This window comes from Typopeltis vanoorti, chromosome 1 (genome assembly GCF_054136105.1).
Source record: "Typopeltis vanoorti isolate ZY-2024b chromosome 1, IOZ_Tvanoo_1.0, whole genome shotgun sequence".
Lineage (NCBI taxonomy): Eukaryota > Metazoa > Arthropoda > Arachnida > Uropygi > Thelyphonidae > Typopeltis > Typopeltis vanoorti.
Window position 1 is genome coordinate 33,109,909 of NC_143549.1, and position 27,178 is coordinate 33,137,086.

The 27,178-nt window shown below is 35.8% G+C and overlaps 1 protein-coding gene across 3 annotated transcripts in view; it reads left to right on the forward strand.

Moving 5' to 3' along the window:
• Window positions 1-26,587, forward strand: part of Slob (Slowpoke binding protein) — a 352,791-nt gene extending 326,204 nt beyond the window's left edge. The window contains exon 13 of one of the 3 annotated variants that reach the window (XM_090415589.1): window positions 25,694-26,587. In XM_090415589.1, the coding sequence (XP_090271715.1) occupies window positions 25,694-26,015 (322 nt within the window). In that variant the 3' untranslated portion in view covers window positions 26,016-26,587. The remainder of the gene's footprint in view (window positions 1-25,693) is intronic. The other 2 variants (XM_090415597.1, XM_090415606.1) reach the window with 2 other exon arrangements.
• Window positions 26,588-27,178: the final 591 nt, after the last annotated feature.

Here is a 27,178-nt window from a genome sequence, read left to right on the forward strand (position 1 = left end):
ATGTGAATACATCTGTGGGATTGGATGGTATACCGGCACGGGTCTTGCATGAAGCGGCTAAGGAATTATCAGTGCCCTTAACCATGTTTAATCTGAGTCTCAGGTCTGGCTTGGTCCCGAAGGCGTGGAAAGAGGGGAAAATAGTGTCACTGCATAAAGGAGGATCCAAGACTATGGTTGCAAATTACCGACTGATCAGCATATCAGGAGTCGTTGTCAAGGTCTTGGAGAAAGTAGTCAAGGGAAAAATACAGGAATGGATTGATGAAAATGAGATACTGTACAGAGGACAGCATGGCTTTGTGAAGGGTAGATCATGCCTCAGTAACTTGCTCAAGTTTTATAACAAGGTAACGGCTGAACTGGATAAGGGAAATGGGTTTACAGTGATACTGCTGGACCTGGCAAAGGCGTTTGACAGGATACCACATGGAATTCTAATCCGTAAACTACAACATATGGGAATGGATATAGGGTTGGTGAGATGGATAGCTGGGTGGTTGATGGAGAGATATCAAAGAGTAGTTTATTCAGGAGTAGAGTCCAAAAGACGGCCTGTGACTAGTGGTGTGCCACAGGGTTCTGTTCTTGGACCACTGCTGTTTAATCTGTTCATTAACGATATAGGGAAGGGTCTAAGTGGGACAGTTCATTTGTTCGCTGATGATGCAAAGTTGGGTAGGGCGATAGTGAATGCAGATGTCAAAGTCTTGCAAGATGACTTAGATCGATTGGAGTTCTGGACTAAAGAGAATGGATGTCAATTTAATGTGACAAAATGTAAGGTTGCATTTCGGAGTGAAAAGATTAGCAGCAGTATACCACATTGGTGGAACTGTACTCCAAGAGATTAATGAGGCCAGGGACTTGGGAGTGTTGGTGGATAGGGAGATGAAGTTTAGGGGGCACATTGCGAAAGTAGCTAAATCAGCTCATCAACTCACTTAGTTGTTGAAAAATACCTTGACGAGCAGAGATAAGCAAGTTATTGTACCTCTGTACCGAGCCCTGATAAGACCTCATCTCGACTACTGTGCCCAGATTTGGTCACCTCGGTTCCTTCTTGATGGGGAGGAGGTGGAGAGGATCCAGAGGCGAGTGACTAAGATGATAGCAGGTCTATGAACCATATGAGAACAGGTTGAAGATTTGTGGGTTGCAGAAACTGGTTGATAGGCGGAAAAGGGGAGATATGATTGAGACATTCAAATTGCTGAAAGGATTCTATAGGATTAATTCAGAGGATATTTTTGAGATCAGGACTGGTGGTGGGAGAACTAGGGGAAACACCCATGGAAGCTGGGCAAGAGCGTGGTTAGCAGGGGTGTTAGAGCTGGGTTCTTTACTTTTAGAGTGGTAAATCAGTGGAATAAGCTGCCAGAGTCTGTTGTGGGTGCTATGACAGTGAGCAAATTCAAAGCAAGGTATGATAGATACTGTGAGAATGTTGAATAGTTGTGTGAACACGATGTTTAGGGCCTCCCTCGATGAGTCTAAGGACTCCCTGGAGTAGCCCTAATAATAATAATAATAATGACATAATGGATTTACTCAGCTGAAAGACATATTTTTTAAAATTATTTAATGACTGGAAGCCGAGAAATAAAAAATAAAAAGAGAAACAACCAACAGGAACTGTAAAGGAATAAAGTCTAAACCACAAAGCGTTAGCTTGAAAAAAACTAAACATTAAAGCGTTATCGTCTGAATATTTAAAGCTATTCTCTGTATAACCTCGTTGGGCTTGCACATGCGTTCAAGATCTCGTGAATGCCAAAGTTGGATAGCAGCACAATGATAGTCTGAGAAATTACAGCTAAGGTTGTTGTTAAGATGTATTGGATTAAGGAAGATTTCTTTAGATTCTACTATTCTTCTTTCCAGTTCTTATCAGAAGAATCACTGATAATATTTTTTGTAGCAATGAAAGATATTATCAGATTTGTCCCATAAAACTGGGTGGATGAGGTTTTCCTCAGTGTTAGAATTCAGAACATGGTAAGACAGAGCACTAGCTGTTGTTCTGTTGTATGTAATGTCTCTTTGATGTTCTTCAATGCGCAATTCGATGGATTTCTCCATCTGGCCAAAATAAGATTCATCACAGTTACACTAGATCTGGTAAACACCGGGATATTTAAGATTGTCATGTCTTTGTTTTCATCAGCTCAGTAAGGAACAGAGTTTTGGAAGAGGAGTGAATTAAGTCTGGATGTTGTATTTCTAAAGAACTTTGGCCAATTTTGGTGAAACAGAGTTGATATATGGTAGAGAAATGTGGCCTTTCTCACTGTTTGTATCTACTATGGTGAGGAAGTGGATTGAAAAGTAATTTATTAATCATTATCTTGAAATAGCCATTCTCTGTTGAAAAGTAGTATGAAGAAACTGAAGTTCTTTTTGATATCTTCTTCACACAGGAGTGAGAGAGCACGATTGCCTAGTGTAGAGATGATTCCAAATTTTTGAGATGGATAATGGTGGGACTGCACATGGAGGTATCAATTTGAATGAGTTGGTTTCCTGCAAATTGGGATTTTTAACTTTTCAGAGATGCGACTTAGTCTAACATCTAAGAAAGGGAGAGAGCCATCAACTTCTAGCCATCAACAATGCTAGTTTTTTCTCTTCTGCCTCATTTGCTCTGTGTAGTGCTTGTGCACTTGTCATAGTTTTATGTTCCCATGAAGATGCTAATGTTACATTCCCGAAATATAGGAAGTATTTATTAAAGTTTCTTTTAATTGATATTCCAGTATACATTGTAAATTCCTGAAGCATACAGTACTACACTATTTCCATCAACAGTATGTCCCAAATTTAATACCAAAATTTGTCATCTGCTAATTACATAACATTTTGATGATTATCTCGTGCCTTCTTTGCAATTGTTTTCCTTACTTTTTTTTCAAGTATTTTCCCAAGCTTTAATCATCAGTAAAAGAATTAGTGAGCAAAAAAAGTGGAAATGTGAAAAAGATTCGACAAGTAATCTCATTGGAAGAAAAACTTAAAATAATAAAGAAAAATGAACAAGGTGAGTCCAGAGCAAAGATAGAACAAGAACACAAAAACAGGTGAATCAACTAGAAGAGCAATTTCAAGCAAAGCTGCTGAATACAAAGAGAATGCTTTGTGTTCATCATGCATGTAGGCCACTCGAAATCAAAGTAGTATAATGATTGAATTAGAGAGACTTCTTTATACATGGATCAAAGATTATAACCAAAAATGAATCCTGCTAAGCACTGACCTTATTAAATCAAAAGCATTAAGTCTCTTTGCAACCTTGAAAGAAAGGACTATGAATGATGGAAAAGAAGAATTCCATGCTAGTGCTGGCAGGTTTGAGTGTTTCAACAAGAGAAATAGCCTACATATGTTCTAATTACAGGTGAAGCTGCAAGTGCAGATAAGGAGGTGGCTGCATTTATCCAGAGATTTTGAAGAAAATTGTGGAAGAAGGGGACTATTGTGACCAACAAATATTTAATGTCGATGAAACTGGCCTTTTGTGGAAGCAAATGCCTTCCAAGACTTTTCTGGCCAAATTGGAGAAGTCTCAGCCTCTCAACCAGAATGAAATTACTGCTAGCAATATGCAAGTTATTTGGAAGCACATTCTTCCACATTGTGCAAATAGTTAATTAAATCTCATTCTGACAAACTGAGTGATTCCAACCTGCTAAATTTAGATGCATAGTGGGAAGATCCTGAAGAATATGACGAAAATTTAATCACTGACAAGCCCAAAGAGATTTTACAGAAACAATTTGAAAATATTTTTCATATAATTGAAAATTTTAAACTGCAATGCTTAGAGGCTGACCCTGATGAAGAGAGAAACAGTAAAATTTGCAGAAGCAGTAGAAGAGGCAATATGGCCATACCGTCAGGAAACAAATGCCCACCAAACTACATTAGCTCAATTCTTTGTTAAGAAGTATAATAATAAGTTTATATTCTGAATATGTTTTATTGCCTTTCAGCTTCATGGTTTTCCTTTAACTAGGCCCTGAGATATACTCTAATTCTTTTATATAAAAAAAATGAATGGTCGAAAAAGAAATTTGAGGAACGAATTATACTCTTTCCCATAGGTTATCATATTCGATTAGTGCATTTTCAATTAATGCGCCTGTTTTAAAGAACTCATTAGGTGCATTAATCCGAGAGATTGCTGTATATATATATACATATAAAAGACATTCATTGTTTTGAATAAGTGACTTTTGGCATACTGCAAGATGTTCCATTGGCTTGGATAAATGATTTCTAAATGTGTCATGTATAATCGAAACTTGCTGTTAAGTTTGTTTTGCAAGCACACTATTTCATTATCCTTTAAGCAAAGTAATGTGAAACTTTAAGCAAAGTAAAGAAATCATGAAACCATGAAACATAATTTCATGGTTTTTGAGTTATATATACTAGGATACTTCTGGAAGAGAACAAAGAACAGACACTGAATGATCTTAAAAGGTTTCGAAGTTTCCCATTTCTTATATAGCAGAGGGGATGTGTTTTCGCTTAATTCTTAAGAACTTTTTAAACACTGCCTTCACCCAACTACTTCAGATGCAAGAGGACCTTTAATAAGATATGTGTTAGATATGTTCTTTTAGTCCCCACCAATTGCAGTTCTGAAAGTTTGTGAGTTACAATGTTTAGATGATTAAGTTAATAAAAGAGTTTTACAGAGTAGAAGCTAACCAAAAAATTTTCAGTACATGATTGGATGGGAGAACAAAAGTCATCCCTTTAAGTTGGAAAGGATTTGATTGTCAACATTGAGAAGACTAGATTTTTTGTGTAGAGAATAGTGAATGAATGTAATTAGTTACAGTCATTATTCTCCACACAAATATCTAGTCTTCACAACTTGGTTAACCAAATCCTGTACTAACTGTCATATGCTAACTATTGTTTTTCTATCCAGTCATTACATGACTTAATAGAAGAACAATGGTCATCCTTGGAAGTTAGTACATGACAGTTAATACAGGATTTGGTTAACCAAGTTGTGAAGACTAGATATTTTGTGTGGAGAATAGTGAATGAATGGAATAGGTCATCAGAATTTGTCATAACTGCTCTGCAGTGAATGTGAGTAAGTTGAAAGTTTTTCACTTGGTTATAAATTACATTGAAGATACCAAGAAATTATATTCTTGTTTAATCTTTTATCCAACTGTAAGCAAACAGTATGCACATGAAGTATCTTCATGACTAGGCTACTTATATATAAAGACTGGCTTCATATTAATTGCCTTAGTGTCCCATAATGCAAAGCACACATTATCTCAGGTTTGTATTATGCTAAGAATTATAGAAAGGGCCACTACCCAGACATGGGGTCTTATGAGTGGGAGCCAAACTGAGAAGAGATAGAGATACCATGGTTGAAATAATGCAGTTATATATTTCTCATATGCCTAGTACTGAAAAGGCGAAACACCTTATTATTAAAATACCCTGGATTAGAGCATGTTGTTGAAAGTTTTTTTCACTTGGTTATAAATTAAATTAAAGATGGCGAGATATGATTTCTGGGTAGTGTGGTGCTTAGCATTATACACATTAATGATGCTTAGCATCAGTGGCAGCCGGTGAAAATTTTAAGTGGGGGTGCTGCATATACAAAATAAAAAAACTTAAAAAATTCTTTTTTTCCTAATCAGTAACCAATTTATTAATAAATAAATTTACATATTAACAAATTGCTTTATTAAAAATATTTCACCCTTACCACGAACAAACACCAATAATAAAAGTTTTGTATCTCACTGAAATAACGTGCGCATGCATGCAATTTATCTGTAAGCAACACTGCCCAAACGAGCAGTGTCGGAATCGCTTGTAACGTGCAATGACAAGCATAAATGAATATCGGCGAGTCTAGCTGCAATTGACACGATAATTCTCACACTGTGTTAGATCGCAGTACATTTTTTTTGTGTAACGATAATTGAAAATATATAATTCTTTTCATATTTTCAACAGTGACACTCATCATAATTCAGTCTTGTATCTATAATAAATAAATAATTATATGTTATTTTAATAAAATAAAATAAGATTTACAAAAAATAGTTCACCTTCACCACGAACACGCACCAATAATAAAGGTTTCTTATCTGACAGAAATAACGCGCGCAAGCATATGATACACTGCCCAAACGAGCAGTGTCAGAATCACTTGTAACGTGCAATGAGAAGCGCAAATGAATATCGGCGAGTCTAGCTGCAATTGGCCGAATGTGATAATTCCGACACTGCGTTAGATTGCAGTGCATTTGTTTCATAATCTAAAGTGTTAATTGAACAATTCCAATTATTAACTATTCACTCAATGTCAAAACATAAGCTGTAACCTTTAACATGTTGTAAGCATTGTTATTATTTATAAACAAACAAAATTTAATTTTTTCATTTTTTTTCCTTGGGAGTGCTGCAGTGCTTATGTACGAGCCACCACTGCTTAGCATTATACACACACGAAATGATGTGTGCTTTGCATTATGGGATGCTAAGGCAGTTAATGTGAAGTCATTAGTCACTATATATATGTAGCCTGGTGATGAAGTTACTTCACATGCAAACTTTGTTTGCCAAGTTTGGATAAATGATTAAACAAGAATATAATTTCTTGGCAGCTTTAATTTAATAAGGAAAGCTATAATAGCATTATGGTTTTAGGACTGCTACAATGAGTCTTCAAACTCCTTGGTTCTAATAATAATAATAATTTGCAGTGTGGTTAGTGTATCTGCTCTCCAACAAGCAGACTGCAGGTTCCAATTCTGCCATGGGGATGGATGTTTGTGATTGTCTTTAGATAGAAGATGAATTTCATTTCCTAATGTGAGACCATCACCTGCTTATTGGAGGCCTGAAGTGGCTTGAAAAATCCTCAGTCCACTCATGATATGAATGTGCTATAATAAGGTGCAAGACCTGGATTCATAAATAAGAAAATGGCTGATGTAGTTAATTATCAGTCTTACTTGGATTTTTTTTTATTGTAAAAATTTTATGTTAGCTATTATGATATTTATTTATTTCTACTACAAGAGGTCAGGCTAGGCTAGTTAAGCAGGTTTAGATGTGATGTAGTTTACTACGGATGTTGCTAGTTGCTGTAATGTAGTAGTGCGTATATAGATGTATATATTGCAGTGTGGTTAGTGTATCTGCTCTCCAACTAGCAGACTGCAGGTTCCAATTCTGCCATGGGGATGGATGTTTGTGATTGTCTTTAGATAGGTGAATTTCATTTCCTAATGTGAGACCATCACCTGCTTATTGGAGGCCTGAAGTGGCTTGAAAAATCCTCAGTCCACTCATGATATGAATGTGCTATAATAAGGTGCAAGACCTGGATTCATAAATAAGAAAATGGCTGATGTAGTTAATTATCAGTCTTACTTGGATTTTTTTTTATTGTAAAAATTTTATGTTAGCTATTATGATATTTATTTATTTCTACTACAAGAAGTCAGGCTAGGCTAGTTAAGCAGGTTTAGATGTGATGTAGTTTACTACGGATGTTGCTAGTTGCTGTAATGTAGTAGTGCGTATATAGATGTATATATTCCTGAAGATGACCTAACATAAAGTTTGAAACGTGGAATTTTCTTACTAATGTTTTTATCTCAAATAGTAGTTAACTCCCTAAATCAAATATAATGATTGTGCTATCTTTACAAAAAACCTTTCCTGGGTGAGAGCCACATAAAATAAATCATTACCAATTTTCTGATATATACCTCCCAAGGGTTACTATGACACACTACATGATTGAGTTTGCATTATTATTAATCTCCTTAATAATAATTAAAGCTACAAAAAGCCATTTTGTAAATTATATATAGAAAACTATCATGTGCCATCACAGAAATGCATTCCTTCTACACTACAAGGTGTATAAAAACAAATAAAATGTCCTCAAAGATGTTAATTGAAAGTCAAGAATGAGAAGTGACAAAAGGCAAGAAGGCATGTGATTCTGATTGTGGGACCAAAAGAAGACCAGAATAATAAAAACTAAAATAATAATAATATTGTTTGGTAGTAGAGTTTACAAGTATCTTGAATAATTGCTTTTCTTAATGGTGCCTTCATAAAATCAAATCACTGCTAAAATAGAAAGAAATGTCCAACTTCCCTTTCTAGACATAATTAAAGAATAAAAATGAAATGGGGTATCACTTGATTTTGTAGAAAATCTACTTGATCATCATGCTATCCTCATCGCCCTTGACAAAAAACTAGCATTGTTAACAAGCTAAAAATGTTCATTTATATTTTAAGAAAATATTATGATAAAAAGAAAAAAAAATCTTAATTTTCTCTACAACCAATTTACTCTTAATGACTATTGAAAAAAAATGTTTTGTAAATTATTATTATGATGATGATGATTCAGGTTTCCATGGAATCACAAGACTCATCATAGGCTCGCCCTAGAAAATACAAAGTCTATCATACCACTCCTTGAACCAATTGACCATTCATTCTCTCACCACTCTATCAGGCAATACATTTCCTGGTTCAATCATCCTTCATGCAATGAAACCACTCCTTAGAAAGAATGGCCCTTGTCCTCGCTCCTTCTCGCTGTTCTACCAAATGAGAAGAACTCCCCAGTGTCAACCCTGTAACTACATCTCAACATTTAAAAGTCTCAATCATATCACCTCCCCATCTGCCAAACTGTACAGTCCACATTCCCTCAGCCTATCCTCATTACTAACATTGTACAGTCCAGATATCATCTTTGTTATCCACCTCTGCATTCTTTCCACATTTAATTTATTGTCTTCAAATCCTGGTGACCAAATTTGAGCACAATAGTCCAGGTGTGGTCCGATCAGGCTTTATACAATGGAATGACAACTCTTTTATCTCTGCAGGTCAGTGCCCATCTCAGTATTGCAGCAATTCTTTGAGTTACCTTCACCACCTTTGTAATATGTTCATTGAATTTCGGGTTTCTATCAGTCATCCCCCCCCATATCTCTTGTCTCCCCCACTTCCTCCAATACAGTTACCCCAGCAGAGTATGCAGCCTCCCGTAAACTGATACCTATTCACTTGCCCATCTGTTTGGTTTATTCAGATCCTCTTGCAGGGCTACCAAATCTGCACTATTACTAATAACCTTCCCAGCTTCACCTTATCTGCAAACAACTGAATATTTCCCTGCAATCCATTGGCTTATTTAATATATGATATTAAATATCATATATTTCATTAATATAAAAGTTAAATGATACAAGTCCCAGTACTGAGGAGAGGTTATAGAATACAAGATCCAAACTCCACAGACATAACAGTAATTTTAATACCTTTTTTACCTTAGTTAGTGCCGTTATCCCAGTTGTCTCTAATTGCACTAAAGAAATATATTACACCGACAGCAAATGTCTCTGTACTTTATTCAGTGGTACAATAAAACTACTTTTTTTTTCTTGCATCTGCAATATAGTGGCAGTTGGAGAGGGCATGTCGTTTACCACGGGAAGCGAGTTATCACCCCGTCGTATATTCAGCGATACAATAAAGCTACTTGCAATTGAAGTATGGTGTGTTTGTGTGTGTGTGTGTGTGTGTGTGTTGGGGAGAGGATGAAATTATCACTATAGAGGGAAATTTTCATTCCAGTCTTGGGAAAGAATAGGCATAGCGAGCAAAAATCAGTTTTTTGCTCACTATGCCTATTCTTTCTTCTCACTCCCCTGCTCACATCCTTCTTATACAACTTCCAGGAATGACCTCTGGGTCCACTCTGATCTCCCACCATTTGCTGTAATACCCTTTCAACATTGATCCTATAACAATCTCTTACTAACTTGTAGGTCTCTATCATATCACCTCTCTTCCTCCTGTCTACAAGACTGTAAATTGCATCTTCTCAACTTTTCCTCATATTCGACATTTGAGAGATCAGAAATTACCTTAGTAAGTTGCCTCTGGAGACCATTTCCAACATCTCTTTGCCCTTTTGAAAACAAAGTGACTGACCAAATTTGGACAAAATAGTTCATGTGTGGCCTAATCAAAGCCTTATACAATGGAACAAGAATCTCCTTCCTTCTACAAGTCAGTGTCCTCCACATCATTCCCAGAATTCTTTGTTTTGTCCTCACAATTTTGGCAATGTTTCCCCTAAATTTCAGATTCTTATCCGCTATCACCCCAAAATCCTTTATTTCCTCCACCTCCAATTATATATTCCCACCAAGTGTAAATTCTACATCCCATCTTTGTTTCCCAAATTTTAAAATCTTACATTTTGCAACATTGAAATGACATCCCCATTGCTGTGCCCGTTCACTCGATCTTTTCAAGTCTTCTTGTAAGGCCACAACATCTTCTCTACTCTTCATAGTTTGTCCCAACTTTACATCATCTGCAAACAACTGAATATCTTCATCCAAATCTTTGCCAATATTATTAACATACAGATTAAACAGCAATGGCCCTAAAACAGACCCCCCCCCCTGAGGAACACCATTAGTGACTTTCCTCTTCTGGGATATTGTTCCCCCATACACAACTTGATACCTATAAGACAGCCAGTCTCCGATTCAGGAATGACCTCATTTCTAAAACATGACCCCCCCCCCTTTAGCAAATCCATGCTTCCCATCAAAGATAATACCATTGTTGTCAACCCAATTCTGGTTCCTAGTTCTCACAAGCTTCTCCAACAACTTAACCTGACACACAGATAGGCCTATAATTTGATGCCTGATTTCTATCACTTCCCTTAAGAAGCTATACAATCTTGCCCTCTTTCCACTGTTTTGGAACTCAATCTAGTGCATGACATGACTCATATTAAAAAAATATGCCAAAGCAGATGCCAACTCCCTGGCACATTCCTTCAGAATACGTTGTGATATATTATCGAGTCCCACAGCCTTATTAACATCAAGTTTGATTAATTCCCCATACACCTGCTGCTCACTCACAGTCAGTCAGTCTGTCCTCCCCATCAGCAATGGTTCTCAATCTCTCCATGATGTTACATTCACAAGAAAATAAAAGAATTTTACGAACTGCTCATTAAGTATCTCCACTATATCTTCCACAGTAATTGTACTTATACAAGTTTCTGCAATTTATGTCATCTTTCCATAATCATTCTTTTTTTTTTTTTTTTTTTGCTGGCTACATTATCTAAAGAACTCCCTAGGATTCCTTTTTGGCTTCACTAGCCAACTGTTGCTCATACTTCATTTTTGCTACCTTTACCAACCAAGTTATCCTCCTTGTCTGGTCTTTGTAATCCTCATGGAACTGTTTTTTACTGCTTCACTTATGCTGCCTCCATAATGCCTTTTTTCTCTGTATCACATGCTTAATCTCTTCATTCATCCATTTCATGACTACCGTATTGTATTTACTATTGTATGTACTATATGTAGTGACAGTTAATAGAAATTGGAGATAACTGGAAAGAACATGACTCTGCATGATGACTCCTCAAATAATGTTATGTATTTATCTTGATTGTCACATCCTGCTTCAATTAAAATGCATGAACATGATAAAAAATATGTGAGACACACACTGATATTTTCTATTCTATTTAATTAAAAGGAAAACAAAATTGTTTTGACCCACTTACCTGACTTCATGACCCCGTACAGGGTCAGGACCAGCAATTTGAAAAACATTGTTATATATTGTATAAGCTGGCATTAAAAAAAAAAGAAAACACTTCTAAATCTATTTTCAAATTTTGTGATACTTGCCATATAATATTATCATAAATTTTACATTTATTTCTGACAGCTTCTTGGTTATTAATTTTACTTGAATATGGCTTAGCTGTTGCCTTAGGTTTTTTCTTTACTGTAATTTATGCAAGATGTCTTCTCATGTGAGACAATTGGAAAATTGTTTGTTACGTTTATACCGGCTTCAGTTTTGTATATTGCAATTTGTATGATCACCAGTAAGTTTTCATTAAGATTTAAATGAAAAAAAAAAAAAAATCCTACATGCTTGCTCTACTGAATACATTTATATGCAAAGTATATTAATATGCAAATACACCAGTATATTAAAATACCAAAAGCTTATTAGAACACAGTACATGTGTCTAACATAACACCACTATACTGTACATTACTGCAGAAGTTACATGTTTGCTTGATGAGTTTTTCAATGTCTAATTCAAAGATTCAGATATCTTATATGCCAATATATATATACAGGGTGTTCGGGATAAATTTGACATATTTATAATTAATTATATTTTTCCGTAAGTTACATGTATTAACACACACTTCTCTTCATTTAAAAGTTTGGACCCTTCTTCATTCATATACAAGATGTCAGAAAGGATGGATAGCTGGAACCCACCTGAATCATGGAAGAGAATAACTTGTATCATGATGATTCGTGCCCGCCATCAAAATAAGGATATTACGACTGCTGCCCAATGCTCTCTGAATACAGTAAAAACAATCAAGCATGAACTAGAGACTTGCAATGGTGACTACGAGGATGTAGCAAGAAGAAAGATCCCTAGCAGACGATCTGATTGCGTTCGTACAGCAGAATTCCTCGCAAATCTGCAGGAACAGGTGTTGAAGAACCCTGGCATTGGAATTCGGGCTTTGTTCGTGGAGTTGCTAACTGTAGTCAAGCCCTGGATAACAAGGGTAGCCAATGGTAGGCCATATGTATGGCAGCAGGATTCGGCCCCTTGCCACACCTCTGGGAAAAGTCAAAAATGGTTGTCTGAAAATTTCTACGACTTCACCAGTCCAAATGTTTGGCCTCCAAACTCCCCAGACCTTAACCCCATGGATTATTTTGTATGGGGCGCAGTTGAAAAAGACACCAATCGCACTTCCAGTAATACAAAAGCCCAGTTAATGGGTAAAATTAAAACAGTTTTTGCGGCCCTTCCCAGGGAGACTGTAGCATCAGCTTGTTCGAGGTTCCGAAGCAGAATTGAAGCTGTGATCGATGCTAATGGTGGTTATTTTGAGTAAATCTTGTTGATAGTATTGTAATTAACTCTGCCTGTAATGTTTTTTTGTCAATTCATTAAATTTAATAGATACAAAGAAGATTTTATTTTTCCTTACGAAACTGTCAAATTTATCCCGAACACCCTGTATATATATGATAATTATAGAAATTGGTGACAGTTTCTATAATTAAACAGTTTTTTTCTCTTGGTGTCTTGTCATGTCGTTTCCAGATCTACAAAACTTGCTTGCATAAAGTATGTTACTGAAACACTCGGGATGGAAATTCTCCAATTCTCACATTCAGTTTTATTTTCTTTTATAATTAGAGATGGGTACTATCAGAACTCCAGAAATACAACTTAAATCTATTAGCCATAAAAATATTTTGCTCAGCCAAGGTACCGATATACTATATATAAATGTTCTTAAAGGCAATTTTTAAAAAACTAAATGTTATGACTGATGACAAAACAAATACATTCTTTAATTCTCACTATACATTACACATAGTTATATGGAAATATGCTTTCTTTTAATGTGAGTTTAAAATGTATGCCACAACACCAACTCATCAAATTCAGTCTTTATTTATTGTTCATAATGAAGGATTAATTTTATATAATTTCTCCATAAACATTAATTTAATAAGAAAGACAAATAGCATCCACAAAAACAAGAAAGTAGGTAGCATTTGCTTGTTGTGGAGTAACTCACTTTTCACGACGCATTCAATCACATGATCAGGTCTTTGACTTATTTTTGCAAGATAATTGTATTTTTTTAAATAACAGCATTAAAAAGCATTTTCACTATGTAAAATTTTGCAAGCTTTAATTACACTAAGCTAATTCATGTTAATACTATACTATTCTATAATTGTGCACCTACTTAAGGGTAAAGTTTTTGGAAGAATAAGATATATGGAATCACTCGTTGCTTTTTTTGGGGATGGTACAGCGTACGAGTCCTCTATTAGTTAACAGTGACACATGAATGTAATGGTTTTATTCAACTTTTCAGCTAGTAAATAATGTGAACTGGTACCTATTGTTTTCCAAAAAAAAACATTGGTTGTACTACAGTAATTAATTAGATTGCCAGTTTTAATTTGTATTTATAATTACCAGTTTATTATGTTTATGAAATTATAATGAGTAAAGTACACTTTTTTATTGTTTAACAGATAATAGAATGAATAGAATAGAATTATATATTAATATTATATAATATTAATATATAATTATATTCTATTCATTCTATTATCTTCTATTAATAATAATATGTATGAATCCCATTGACTGCATAGTTTTTTGAGCCTCTGTAGCTCATTCGGTATAGACGAAGCCCTTTGGTTGGAATGTGAAGAACCTTTATCTGGTCTCTTTCAACTAAAGGTGAGTTAACCAGTCTCATACAGAGGTGGAGGGTTTTTTTCTCCCAGTAACTCAGGTGTTTCATCTCTCAAAACAGACAGGCAAATCAACAGAATGGGAGAGGAAAGATTAACAAAAGGTGTTCTCTACCAGGTTCACAGGAAAAAGACCCAGAATAAGACCAAGATATAGGTGGATTGATGCAGTAAAAAGCCTTAGAAGACAGAAATATAAGATCTGATAATATTGTAGTCTTGACAGATAACTGGTTGATTTTGAGAAAAGTGGTTGATAGGAAGTTAGTAATGATGTAAGTTCTTCACGTAGTACTATCATAATATCCTGTACATATCAGGAAGTTGATGATGATGTCATGTCTAATCTGTGGAATGAGTTTGAAGGATGAAGTTTACTGAATAAGAGTGATGGACTGCATTTTACTGATTTTGGTATGAATCACTTGGAGAGACTGCTGCTGGAAGGTAGGGGGAGCGAGTGCAGAAAACGAATCTGATCAAGTGGGAAGTGATGTCAGAGAATGGGAGAGTAGGACAGGGGAACACAACATGAGAAAGGTTGATACTCCAAGAGGATGTAAATGCATGTGCAGGCAAAAAGGGAAGCTTAGGTTAGGATGACCTGGGATCAAGGGAAAACAATTGGATTTGAAGATTGTTTTAAGATGAATAAGGAGAAAAAGAAATGGCTAAAGTTAAGCATGGAGAAGTCGCATCAAATAAGTGGTGTCAATGGAGTCTATAATGGTGTCTATAGATCCAGGAATGAGCTGCTATGTTTGTATACAAATGCTAGAAATGTAAGAAATAAGGCAAATGAAATGGTTGCATTAATTGCATCTGTTCACCCAAGAATTGTTGGAATAAGTGAGACATGGTTGGGTGAGGATGACATCCTGACATGAATAGAGATGGAAGAGTATGATGTGTTTTTTGACGATAGAAAGGGTAAATAGGGAGGGGGAGTGCTGTTGATGATAGAGAAAGCGTATACAAGAAGGAAGTAGTGCCAATGGTTTTGAGACAGTATGGTGTAAGATAGAGGTGAATTGAATAAAATACTTAGTCGGATGTTGTTATAGACATGGTAATGGGGATGGTAGTGACTATGAAATGTATAATGTAACTGGTCAAGCGAATAAGAAAAGAGCGATCGTTATGGGTGATTTTAATAATGGCATTATAGACTGGGATGATGAGATAGCAACTGGAAGTAAAGAAAATGAGTTTCTTGAGTTTTTGTGGGACAACTACCTCAGATAGTATGTAACAGAGGGTGCACGAGGATGAGGTGGTCTTGGATTTGATCATCTCATCAGAGAATGTAATTATAAAGTGTCAAATCATCCTCAAGTTGGGGAGAGTGACGTGAAGTGATTACCTGTGTGGTTGCCAACAGTGTGAGGACCTCTATGAGAAAAGGGTATATGTGGAACTACAAGGCCTGTGATTATGAGGAATTCAGGAGACAGCTTGCTGGTATAGTATGGAATGAGGAGTTAGCTGGAAAGGAGATCAACGCAGTTTGGGGAATGTTCAAGAACTGTCTATTCAAGGGTCAGAAGGTTAAATAAGGTAGGTGTGAGCAGTGGCGCACTCAGGATTTAATCTTGGAGGGAGGGGAACCGAGCACTCAAGATTTAATTTTTGTGTGTGTGTGTGGGGGGGGAAATCTGACTGAGCATTTGCAGTGATCGCCAATACACGATACCCATGATCTCCTCTGGCCCGATTCAGGCAAACGAAGTAGCGCCCGAGCACTACTTTGTTCACAGCATCGAGGATTCCAGAGCGCTATAGGGTATTCCCACCTTATGTGACCGCTAATTCATAAGTAGCATAGAAATAGAAGGACACGACACAACATAAATTAAAAAAAAAAAAGAATTTTAATTAGGGAAAGAATTTTAGAAATTTTTCTAGTGTTTTTTCCTTTTTCTTTTGGAAGGGGACAGGGCCCCTTGTCCCCCCCTCAGTGGGTACACCAATGGGTGTGAAAATGGATGAATGGAGAGATTAAGCATGCGATACAGAGGGAAAAGGCATTATTACTATCCCAAGCCCTCATCTGGGAGGTCCTTTTATCACACACACACACACACACAGCTCATCATACTGTGTCTTAAACACACTCAAACTCCTTGCAGACACCACACTCTCAGGCAAGGCATTCAAATAATTTACAACTCTACACGAAAAAACCTTCCTCTCACTCCCCTACTCACACCCTCTTTATACAGTTTCCAGGGATGAACTCAGGTTCCCCCATGATGTCCCACTATTTTCTGTAGAACTTCTCCAGCATTGATCCTATAACAACCCCTTACCAACTTGTAGGTCTCTATCATATCTCCCCTCTTTCTTCTCTCCACCAGACTCTGCAAATTACATCTTCTCAATCTTTCCTCATACTCAACATTCCAGAGGTCAGAAACTACCTTAGTCAGTCGTCTTTGGACCCTTTCCAACAGCTCTTCATTCTTCTGAAAACCTGGTGACCAAATCTGGGCACAATAGTCCATGTGTGGCCTAATCAAAGTCTTATACAATGGAACAAGAATCTCCCTACTTCTACACGTCAGTGTCCTCCGCATCATTCCCAGAAGTCTTTGTGTTGTCTCCACAATTTTGACGATGTGTCCACTAAATATTAGATCCTTATCCACTATCACCCCCAGATCTCTTATTTCCTCTACTTCCAACAATATATTCTCACCAAGCATAAATTCTGCATCCCATCTTTGTTTTCCAAATTTTAAAACCTTACAATTTGCAACATTGAACTCACATCCCCATTTCCATGCCCAATCACTCAATTTATTCAAGTCTTCTTGCAAGGCCACGACATCTTCACTACTCTTAATGGTTCGTCCCAACTTTGCATCATCTGCAAACAACTGAATATCTCCATCCAAATCTTTACCAATATCATTAATATACAAGTTAAAACAGTAATGGCCCTAAAACAGACCCCTGAGGCACTCCACTAGTGACTTTCCTTTTCCCGGATATCGCTCCTCCATACACAACTTGTTGATACCTATCAGATAGCTAGTCTCCAATCCAATGCACTAAGCTAATATCCAACCCCATCTGCTCTAGTTTGACTGTCAACTTATCATGAGGTACTCTATCAAAAGCCTTCGCAAAATCCAAGTATATCATGCATATCTCCATAGTTTGCATTATGGAGGCAGCATAAGAGAAGTGGTAATAATCAATTCCATGAGATTTGCAAAGAACAAGCAAGAAGGCTGACTTGATTGGTAAGGGTAGCAAAAGTGAAATATGAACAGCAGCTAGCTAGCTAATAACAACACCGGGCAACTTGTTGTACCACCTTACCCCAGTCCCGAAGATACTTTCAGGCGCAAACTTTCTTTGCTCACACTTGGATAAAGGATTAAACTAAATTTATTATAGTCTAACCAAGTGAAAAATAAACTTTCAACATCTTTCTCTAAATCCAGAGTAATTTAATAAAAAGGTGGCACACCGTTTGGCAACTCCTATAGGTAGAGATGACCTTGCTAATGCTTCTGCCTCGTATCTCCACTTGGGCCTGGCTCCCACTGAAGAGTGGGAGCCTGGCTCTGACTCAATAAAGGTCAAAACTAGTCTGGGTAGTGGCCCTTCCCTTAATGCATAACATTATACATATCCACAAGGAGATGTGTTTTGCATTATGGGAGATACTGAGATAGGAGTGATGTTAGCTTGCTCCACCTTTCCAATGAGTTGCCCGGTGTTGTACCACCTTACCCCAGGCCTGAAGATACTTTCAGGTGCAAACTTTGTTTGCTCACACTTGGATAAAGGATTAAACTAAATTTATTATAGTCTAACCAAGTGAAAAATAAACTTTCAACAACAGTAGGTAATATTTTAACATTTATTCTGATGAAGCCTTGGGAATAGCAGATTATGTTAAACTCTGAATGAGATACTATTATATTATAATTCTTCTCATTCAGAATTTAACACCAGCTAACAGTGGGAATTTCAATTCATAGTAAGTTAACAAGCACAAGAAATATAATATGGAAATATAATATCGCATAATGAACTTTTAAATGCAGTTTTATTGCAGACTCCATTGTTGCATATGCAAGGAATAGAGAGGAGAGGGAAAGAAAATAAGAATGACCTGCATAGCTTCGATTACCGAAAAGTATTACGCAAGTATCATTGGTCGACTTATTGTTGGAAATAGAAACAGCATCATGGACGTAATAAGTCACTAGTCAACTTATAAAAATTGCGATCTTACGCAGTATTATTATTATTTATTCCACATCTTCATTTCATTCACTTTCATTTTGCCCCCCCCCCCCCCAAAAAAAAATCTGCCCTGTGCAAATACATGCGTTGCACCATCGGTAGAGCCGGCCCTGTCTACATGGATTGAAGACTGGATATCTACAATTTAATTTCTTGAATGTAAATTAAATCTATGATTTAATTTACCTTTATAGAGTGCAAGAGCATGTAGCTTGGTTTCCTATATACATGTATCCTTCTGATGATCTCAATACAGGGGTCGAAACATCAAGTGTTATTTTATTAATAACAAGTAAAATAATCATTTCAACACATGTGTTTTGTGTCCCTAAATTTGGAAATATGAACTGTGTTATTTGTTCGAAAATTTTGACAGCTGATAGCATGGAACCAAATAAACTTAAAAGACATTTGGAAACACTTCATAATGAGCACGTTAACAAACCTCGAAATCTTTGCTGCCAAACTGAAATGTTTTAAAAAGCAAAAATCTAGCTTAAAAAAGCTTTGTTTTAAATGAAAAAGCTTTACAAGCTTCTTCTTACAAAGTTGCATGTAAAATAGCTAGGTGCAAAAAAGCCCCACACTATCAGAGAAAACCTAATTCTGCCAGCTGTGATTGATATTGTGGAAACTATGCTTAGAGAAAGTTTTACTAAACAACTATAGTGCATACTTTTATCAAATAATACTGTTGCTTGGTGAATTGGTGATATATGTGAAGATATGCAGCAACAACTGTTGTCTAAGCTTTGTGACAATTATTCTCAATTCAGCTTGATGAGACAAGAGATGTTCAATTTTGCGATGGATTATCAGCATTTGAAGATTTATTGTTTTGTAAACCAATAGAAAGAAGAGCCACAGCACCTGAATTGTTCAAAATATTGGAAGATTTTTATATGGAAGGCAAACATGCAGTGGAAAAATTATGTCGGAATTTGCACTGATGGTGCTCGAGTTATGTTTGGAAGGTTTAAAAGTTTACAAGCCCTTGTGAGGAAATAGTCCCCAAATTGTATTTGGGCACATTGCATGATTCACAGAGAAGCTCTTGCTGCAATGGAAAGAAATGAGTCCTGGTCTAAATATTGTGTTAACAGCAGTTATAGCCGTGGTGAATTATATAAAAATGAGACCCTTAAAATCAAGACTGTTTTCTGAACTTTGCAAAGACATGGCTGTAGTGGAATATTCAGCGTTACTATTTTACTGTGGGTTTTCTGTAGTAGCTACCTTAAAAACAAAATATAGCTCTCCGTTAAATTTAGAAAGAGAACTGATAGTGTCAATTTTCAATGTATCACCATCATATGAAAAACTTTATTTGATCCATAGAAGCCATTAATTTTTAGATTCATTGTTGTTTAGTTTTAATTAGTTGCTCAGTATATTTTGCAATATTGATATGTTCTCGTAAGCATAACTAGTGTATTCAATACAGTGGATTTTATACTTTTATTATTTTATTTTCAGAGTGTATTTTATGTTTTTGTATCAATAAATATTTCATTAAATGCTTTTGTTTCAGTAAAGTAGTTTTTCCTTTGATTTCAACTTTCTTCGCTTTCTTTGCACTCCCCAAAGGGAGCATGTTCCATAGGTTGAGAATCACTGTTTTAGACAATGCACCTTATCACCCTACTTCTCGATTCATTATGTGAGAACGTTAAAGTGATATTTTTACTGTGAAATACAGCTTCTCTTATACAACCTATGGACCAGGGGATTATCACAACCTTTAAGGCATACTACCTGAGAAGAACAGGCAATAAAAGCAATCCATTTGGAAGCACATTCTTCCACATTATGCAATTAATTTTAGAGGCTTTTCAAATGAAATGGATAATGTTGCTGAGGAAATTGCCAACATTGGACATGAACTGGGTTTTGATGAGATTGACAGTGATAACATCCAAGAGTTAATGAAATCTCATTCTGAGGAATTGAATGATTCCAACCTGCTAATTTTAGATGCTCAGCAGGAAGATCCTGAAGAATATGAAGAAAAAATAACCACTGACAGTCAGCCAAAAGAGATTTCATAGAAACCATTTGAAAATATTTTTCATACAATCGAAGTTTTTAAGCAGCAATGATTAGAGGCTGACCCTGATGAAGAGAGAAGCATTAAAATTTGCAGAAGAGTAAAAAAGGCAATATAGAACCATACCACCAGTTATGTGAAAAAAAAAGAAAACGGAACCTGCCAAACTACGTAATTCTTTGTTAAGAAGTAGAATTATAAATTTATATTCTGAATATGTTTTATTGTCTTTCAACTTCATGGTTTTCCTTTAACTAGGCCCTGAGACATATCCTAATTCTTTTATTTGAAAAAAAAAAAAAAAAAAAAAATCATTCCTCAAAAAGAAATTTGAGGAAGAAATTATACTTTTTCATAGGTTATTATATTTGATTAGTGTGTTTCAAATTCATACACCTGTTTTAAAGAATACATTAAGTGCATTAATTGAGGGATTGCAATATTCATCAAATTAATCTTGCATCTATGTACTGTTAATGATAGATGGAGAAGAAATACATGGACTTAGTATGCTGTTATATCTGTTCATTAAATGGGCAAAATATTGCATGATAATCCAAAACTGAATGTGGACCATATTATGAGAAACAGAAATTTAAAAGTGCTATCTCTATTAAGAAACACACCAGAAACACCTTGGCCACCCCTCTGGGTGCGCCACTGGTGTACTATATATTTACAATCTGGCATACATGAAAGTTACATAAAATTTTTTTAAAAAAATTCTTCAAAGAGTTAACGCCAGCAGATATGTAACCTGAATAATGCAGTGTTTCATTTATTGTGGCAGTTTTACAGAACAAACTCATGTGTTTTCAGTATCTCTTTCAATGCAATTGTAAACAGATTATAATGCAGGATACTGTTATGGCATTGACTTGTATATTCCCAAAACATTTCAGCTGCTTAGGCATTTTTAGTAAAAGTGGGAAATTAAATATAAGTTGGTATAGATCTGGAGTCAGCAAACTTTTTAGACCATCGGCCCCTTCATGGAATCCTTGATCCCTCGTTGATCCCCATCATGTTATATAAATGAATAAATGTTATCAGTAATAAATTTCTCAATTTAAAAATAATTCCTTCACTTTTCATTGTTTCATTGGTAAATGATGGTATAAATCCAATTTTTAAATACTCTTGCAAATACTGGCAGCATTTGCAAGAGTATTTAATGTCTAGATGCCGCCATTATGGGCACTATAACTTTAAAAAAAATTACATAGTAAATTCAAAGTTATCAGATCATTGAACACACACCACTCTGATAGCTGTGGGCGATAAATGCGCACTAGCCCTGATTGTCTCTGTTCTAGATGTCTTCATCAGGGAGAGAGTGCACTTCTTCATTGGCTCAGCCGATCAACCAGTTGGCATTGCATGTTACTCAAAATCATTTTAGGTGTTTATTGACCTCTTTTTGATCCTAGACATTTATTGATTCTTGGATAGCCACATCGACCCCAGGGATCAATATTGACCACTTTGCTGATCCCTGGTATAGATGAAGCCCTTTTGGTTGGAAAGACCTGGGTTTGATTCCCGTCCATGCTGTGAGGAACCTTTATCTGGTCTCTTTCAACTAAAGGCGAGTTAGCCAGTCTCATATGGAAGTGGAGGGCTTTTTCTCTTGGAAACTTGGGTTTTTCATCGCTCAGAACAGGCAAACTGGCCCCGTGAATACATATTTCTACAGACAAAATACCTCCCCCCCCATGTCAGGCTCTGTGACAAGTCAGTTGGGATTGTGCTCGTATGGTTGCATCATATAAAAAGGCCGACCCAAAATAGATGGAATAAGGCACAAGAGGAAAGAGAAGAAGAATAAGCAATGCTTACTGGTATGGTGTGGGGAAAATTTATAGAGTATAAAAGAGAAATTAACCATAATGCTACTACCAAATTGGTTATAATCTGTTTAAACCAATGGATCTGGGAGCTATGATAGAAAATAAAACATTTAATCAAAGACTGGGAATCACAGATATGAGAATTCTGAGAAAAATTAGAGATGTAAATAGTAACAGTTCTATCCATTTTGCATATTCATGGTGATCATATATTTATAAAGTACAGCAGGTTACAACCTTTCATGATAATTCTTATTTTTCTGACCTCCATGGTGTCACAAGACTCATCATGGGAATTCAACCATACCACTCCTTAAAATCATCCGTTGTCTGCACATTCACCACCCTCTCAGGCAATGCATTCCATGCTCCTACCACCATGCAAAAAACATGCTTCTTATTCTTTGTCACCATCTTCTTTTTGCAACATCCAGGGATGGCCCCTTGCCCTGTTCCTTTCCCTTGTTCTACCATATGAAAAATCTTCTCAGTGTTAATACAGTAATAACCCTTCAACACTTAAATGTATCGATCATACCCCTCCCTTTGCCTTCTATCCACCGAACTCTGCAGTTCTCATGCCCTCAGTCTATCCTCATAATCAATGTTGTTATCTGTCTCTGCATCCTCTCCAAGATTACTTCATCCCCTTCAAATCTTGTTGACCAGATCTGTGCATAGAGATCCAGATGTAGTTTCATCAAAGCTTTATAAAATGGGATCAGCACACTTCTCTCATGGTCAGTGTTCTTCTCAACATTGCTGCAATTTTCTGAGATGTCTCCTCAACCTTTGCAATATGTTCTCAGAACTTCAAATCTCTTTCCACAATTACTCCAAGATCCCTTACTTCCTCTACTTCTTCCATTATAACTCCACCAAGTGTGTATGAAGCATCCTATCTGTGGATCGCAAATTTTAAAACCTTACATTTAGTTGCATTAAACTAACCCCCATTTATTTGCTCACATTTCCATCTTATTCAAATCCTCTTGAAGAACCAAAATATCAGCACTATTACAAATAGCCCTCCCAAGCTTCACATCATCTGCAAAAACTGAACACCCATCCTTTTATTCCTGTGACAATATCATTGACATAAAGATTGAACAGTAATGTTCCCAGGACTGAACGTTGCCTCCATCTTAATAATCCAATAATTGTTCCTTTTTTTTTAAAAAAAAAGGTGGGGGGAGACATCAGTGGGAATATTAAAAACGAAGTTTTCCAGACCTCCATGAAGTCACAAGACTCATCATGAGAGTTCTGCTTCACACAACACAGTATCATACCACTTTTAAACTCATTCACAGATAATGACAGGGCATTAGACACATCAGTTTTTGCACAACTCATCAGCACAACATAGTGTGTATATATATGGAGATATTCTATCTGCTTCTATTGCCAAATTCTTACCTAGGCTATACAACAGCTTTTGAACCTCATACTTGTGTATCTTTAGCTCTTCATCCAATGTATTGGGAAAAATCTTAGCAAAGTGAACACTTGTTATTTGAACAGCCTCACTAGCTTCTGACATAAGTGTATCATCTGCATTCAGTAAAGTTATTCTTCTTATTCATTCATGCTCATTTCTTCCTTTTCTTGTGGCATAACAATAAAATTCTTTTAGGTTGGTTGCACAGCCAATTTATTTTCATCCTCTTATTTAGCTTTCTATGAATGCTAATGAGTGCTCACTTTATAATACTTCTAACTTTTCTCTTCTGCACTTTGTATATTTTACAACTTCTCAGACTCTTATTCTCATGATATTTCTTGTGTATCATCATCTTCTTATGGATCTCTTGCTTAATAAGGCTGCATATCCATTTTGCTCCCATCTTCTTTGTTCTCTCAACTGTTGGGACACATTCAAACACTATCTCCTGTACGCAACTTTTCAAAGCTTCCCATGCATATATGATATCCTTCCCATTCAGTAACTGATACCGTGGGACCAGAAATAGTGGTTTCTCAGTTTATCATAATTTTCAATATTGTAGTTCAATTCATAACCTGTCCTGGAACATTCATATAGTTAGCTACTTTCCCGGGCAGTACAACAGCATCACTGTCTCCAACCGGCAGCAAAATAGTCACATTATTAAGTGGGATCCCTTCTGATCTATGATCATATCTAGAAAGTTGTCTCACAACAGCTAAATAAATTATTCTTCATTCTTATCATAAGATTTCTCTTCTACCTAGTCCTTCCTAAGATTATTGGCATTGGCAAAACCTAGCTTTCAGTCACATGTAGTAACTGGAATTGAGTGTGCACAGGATATAGTATTTTTAGGAAGGACAGAAAATATAGGAGAGGTGTGTATGTGTGGAGAAATGGGGGGGGGGGGGTTACTACCACTACTGATGATATCAGATGATTGATGTTCAGTTAGAAAAGAAACTCATGAAACAGCAGTGAGTTTGAGGCTATTTGCAAGAAAATTTGCAAAAATCCAACAATTTCAAAGAAAATTGTTGATAGAGAACTAGTAATTAGTATTCTGTACATTGTGTGAGGGTACATGTAAACATATCAAATCATCAGGATTTGATGATATGTTAATTTCATACACTGCACTACATGAACACATGTACTGACAACAGTGTGTGTGCGAACTTATTTACTGATTTCTACTCCATTTTGTTAGTATGTGTTTGAATGGATCATTATAACACTCATATTTGGATATGCAGAAGCCTTGAAAATCAGAGGACAAATATTGTTGCTCCAATGATGACCGGGTAAAAATCATAATGTTAAAACAACTACATACATGAGCATTTATCACAACTGCATTATTTTGATTCAGAAGACAGTCAGGCATGTAGTGAATTAATGATTCATTGCATTAGACATCCCAGAAAATGATGCTCTAGATTCAAGAAAATACATCTTCTCTGACAACAATATTTGAAAATGCGTTATGCCAAGAATTATGTTATTATAATAACATAATTCTTGGCAGAAGAGTTGTGTATGTTTTTTTTTTTATCCCTGCCTTAGGCTAAGATGTTTTCTGTGAATCATTCACAGTATCTTTATGTATTGCATTTGTGCATTAGTATCATTTATGGCCATTATGAGAATTAATAGTTTTGATCCTTAATGTTTCAGAAGTACTAGAAGAAAAAAAAAACGAGCCATGTCATCCTCCGAAACAACTCCTGCAGCATTATGTATTTCAGAGACCTATGTCACTCCACCATCCCAAAAATTGGACTCCTCACATAATGCAGGATCCCTTAGCCACAGTGGTTCTGTGGAGTACTATACACCTCCATCCACTCCTCTTCCTTCAAGGGACTTGACAGGAGTTGCACTTCACAGTGAGAATACTGCTGCTGAGCCCCACTCTCCACAGTTACTGATGGAAATTAGGCATGGTGGACGTAGACTAAGAAAAACAGTTTCAGAAGAAAAGCCTCCAGAGGTATGACTGTCCTTTTATCCATTTGTGTCCATTGAAATCAAGATCTGTGATTGCTTCCTGGTGATAACATGCACATAGACATTCCAGAATACTGTAAAAAGCAATTATTTGCACAAAAGTTTCTTATAAATTTCTTTCTATTACCACCAAAAGCAGTTATCAATATTTTATAGTGTTTGAAGTGTGAAGTCATTTAAGAAAATGTGTATGTGTTTGTTTAGTACTCTGTGTTTTTTAAGTTCTTATTTAGATAGTCTCTTTAAAGATAACATGAAGAATAGCATTAGTTGATTCTTTAGCATCATCATATGAAAAAATTGTGATAAAAAATGCTTAGTAAAAAATAATTTTATTTTAATCACTTTGCCATATAAAAGAATTTTTTATATACAGTATATATAATTTTTGTTGTGAGATGCTGCAGTTAAAGCAGTGTGATAATCTAAATTCAGAATGATGACAAGCTTAAATGGGAGAATAGTACCTCATAACTATGACATACGGGTATTGAAATACTCTTCAAAATATTTTGAAGTATCTGTACGTGTGATCAGTCAACTTTTTCTCTTTTTGTCTGTATATTTGTTGTTTCATCTACACCAATAAAATTTTTTTAAAAAAATGTACAGAGTATCCATAGCTTTGAGGTTTTGCAAACTATTTTTCTCACAGGGAAGGGGTTGTATATTTATATGTATTGATAGTTCATTATTTCAGCTACATAACTAATAGTTCAAAATAGTATTCAGAAGCATCCGTGCTTCAAGATTTGCAAAAATATTTTTACTAGGAACTGTTTAAAGGCTATATTGTTAGTTTTTAAACTAATTTAGCAATGAGTTCTTTAATGGCATACAAGTATCTGTATTGGTTGAGTTTTTTTTTTTTCTCCCTGCTCGATGTTTATTTGTATAGTGGTTTGGTATAGATGTAGCTTAGGACAGGAATTTGAAACCACTAACCATCTTGTACTTAAACATCTTGAAAGAATTTGGTGATAAAAAAAAAAGAACAAATTAGTCTTCTAGATTTCAGATTTCAAATTCTAACAAAATCGGATATGTAAAAGAACTTTAGGAGTAAATTATACTGGCCTCATTGGCTGAATGGACCTCATCTCCAGCCATCAAGCTGAGATTCCCACTCACTTGTTTGTGAATGTCCACTGC